At 38.0% G+C, this 2119-nt stretch overlaps 1 protein-coding gene across 1 annotated transcript in view; it reads left to right on the forward strand.

Moving 5' to 3' along the window:
* Positions 1–1318: 1318 nt before the first annotated feature.
* Positions 1319–2119, forward strand: part of LOC147626042 (uncharacterized) — a 3220-nt gene continuing 2419 nt past the window's right edge. Inside the window, exon 1 of the mRNA XM_086817606.1 lies at positions 1319–2119. This exon is cut by the window's right edge and continues 106 nt beyond it. Coding sequence (XP_086673732.1) covers positions 2018–2119 — 102 coding nt within the window. The 5' untranslated portion in view covers positions 1319–2017.

Consider the following 2119-nt stretch of genomic DNA (forward strand, 5'->3'; position numbering starts at 1 on the left):
ACATTCCAATTTCCATGTGTACATCAATCTAGCAAATGACAATGTACTTTACATGTCAACACACAGCTTAGAATTTAGAGCCACAAATGATAGTAGTGAAAGTGATATTAGACACTAGGTAGAAATAAACTTATTTAAGGTTGAATAGAGTATGGCCATATATGTTTGTAAACAGAGTATGGTCATATATGTTTGTAAATAAAAGTGTGCAAGTACCAACATCTATGTGAACATAAGTCCATGGTGTGTAGGGTCTAGATCCATTGGTACTTGTGGGGTGCAAAAGAGATGCTAGGCCATTCGCTTAGCTTAGTATTTGGCATGAACTTGGCATGGTTGCAAAGAAGGTGTTGAGGTTATTTTGTTCAAGGCCAATGTGGCAAACTTGAATAAAAATGTAAAGTTGCACATTGACATCCAAATTTTGAGCAAAGGTTCCAAAATAAAAAACACAAAGCCTTAGGTGAGGATTTAAGTTTTTAGGCATGGTCACATGCATCAGGAAGAAGGACTGCCACTGAGCTTGTGCCTGTGCATTTTTTCAATAAAAACTGGTTGAGCTTGAATGTCATCCTTTTTTTCATTGGTTAGAAAGAAAGTTTATTTCTGACACTGGTGCCATGCCCTCTAGCACGTTACCAAGGACGAGCATACTATAGCTTCTAATTGTTGCCACACATCAGGAAGTAGCTTGCACTTGCAACCTATTCCATGTGCATTAATCACCATGATGGAATAGAATTTAAAATGTATGTGCGTAGTAGCGAGGGGAGGCAAACTTGTAAAATAAATCAAATAGGCTTTGTTCTTTATCCACTGCCTTATTATTGGCCAAGTTTTCCACTCTATAATTATTGACTTAAACATATAATTTCATAATGAAATAAATAACATGTGCTCATCCATTCTATTCTTGATAAAGTTGTAATGAGTCATGACACTCGATGATATGTATAGATGCATGCATGCATACGCATGTATGTAACATGTATAAATTTAGGAAAAAGATGTACATGGGGGTAATTTTCAACTCTGTGAGAGCATCATATACATGCATGGATGGATGTACACACGAATACATACATAGCACATAGATTGTACATAAAGCCTATGTACATGAATGCAAGTAGATATGAAAGTGCTGTCTTCTTCATCCATGATCGAGTTTTCAACTCTAGGATGCGATAAATTATTTACTTATGTATATATATATTTACATGTGCTGCCCATAAGTCTTCTCTCACTTTAATTTAATGAGAATAGCTTAGTCTCTTTCCGTATATACTCTCTCTCCAGCCCTCTTATACTTTAGTCTCTAAAATTTCCCTCCCCAGTTTGTCTCTTCTTCCTGACTGACTCTCTCCTGTTGTGTGTTGTAGGCTACCTGTCCCTTCTAAATTCCACTCTACCTTTTGAGCACAACAGTTACACAGACTACAGTAGCTGTTTTCTCTTATTGAAGCTTTGTCAGAGTCTAAAACTTAGATCAGCTTTGAGCTTTTCTCATACTTTGCACAGTTAAAAACCACACATAATTCAGCTTGCTCTGAAGCCCTGCAAGTGAAGCAGACACCCTCTCTTTTTGGTTCCTTCCTGCCACTCTTTGATCCCTTCAGGCAAGCCCCCTTACCTTCGACAGTTATATATGCCTTTCTGCCACAACATTCATGGCATTCAAAAGAGTTTTTGCTGCCTTGAATGCCTATAATAATGAGAGCTCTCTCAAAGCTCTTTGAGAGGTGATTAGTGAGAAATTCTCTTGTATACCACCATAACCCAAGTCCTAATTATCTACCTTTAGGCTCTGTTGTTTGAACCATAATTGCTTTGCACTCATTTGATGATTTGTGACTCTAATTGAGGGTTAATTCGTGAGAGAATTGTTTGATCTTCAACAAAACCATATTGATTTAGCTTATCCTTGGCCTCACGTATTACAGGGGAGAGAGAGAGAGAGAGAGAGAGAGAGAGAGAGAGAGAGAGTGTGTCAATTAAATCACTACTGAAGAAAGACTTCATGAGCTTGTATATGGATATGTTGGCCAACTCAAGGCCTATAATCCAGGAGCCTGTTGAGCCATACTTGCCCCCTGGTTACCGTTTCCACCCAACAGATGAA

Source organism: Cibotium barometz, chromosome 23, assembly GCF_041138505.1.
Source record: "Cibotium barometz isolate CiBa-2024 chromosome 23, ASM4113850v1, whole genome shotgun sequence".
Classification (NCBI taxonomy): domain Eukaryota; kingdom Viridiplantae; phylum Streptophyta; class Polypodiopsida; order Cyatheales; family Cibotiaceae; genus Cibotium; species Cibotium barometz.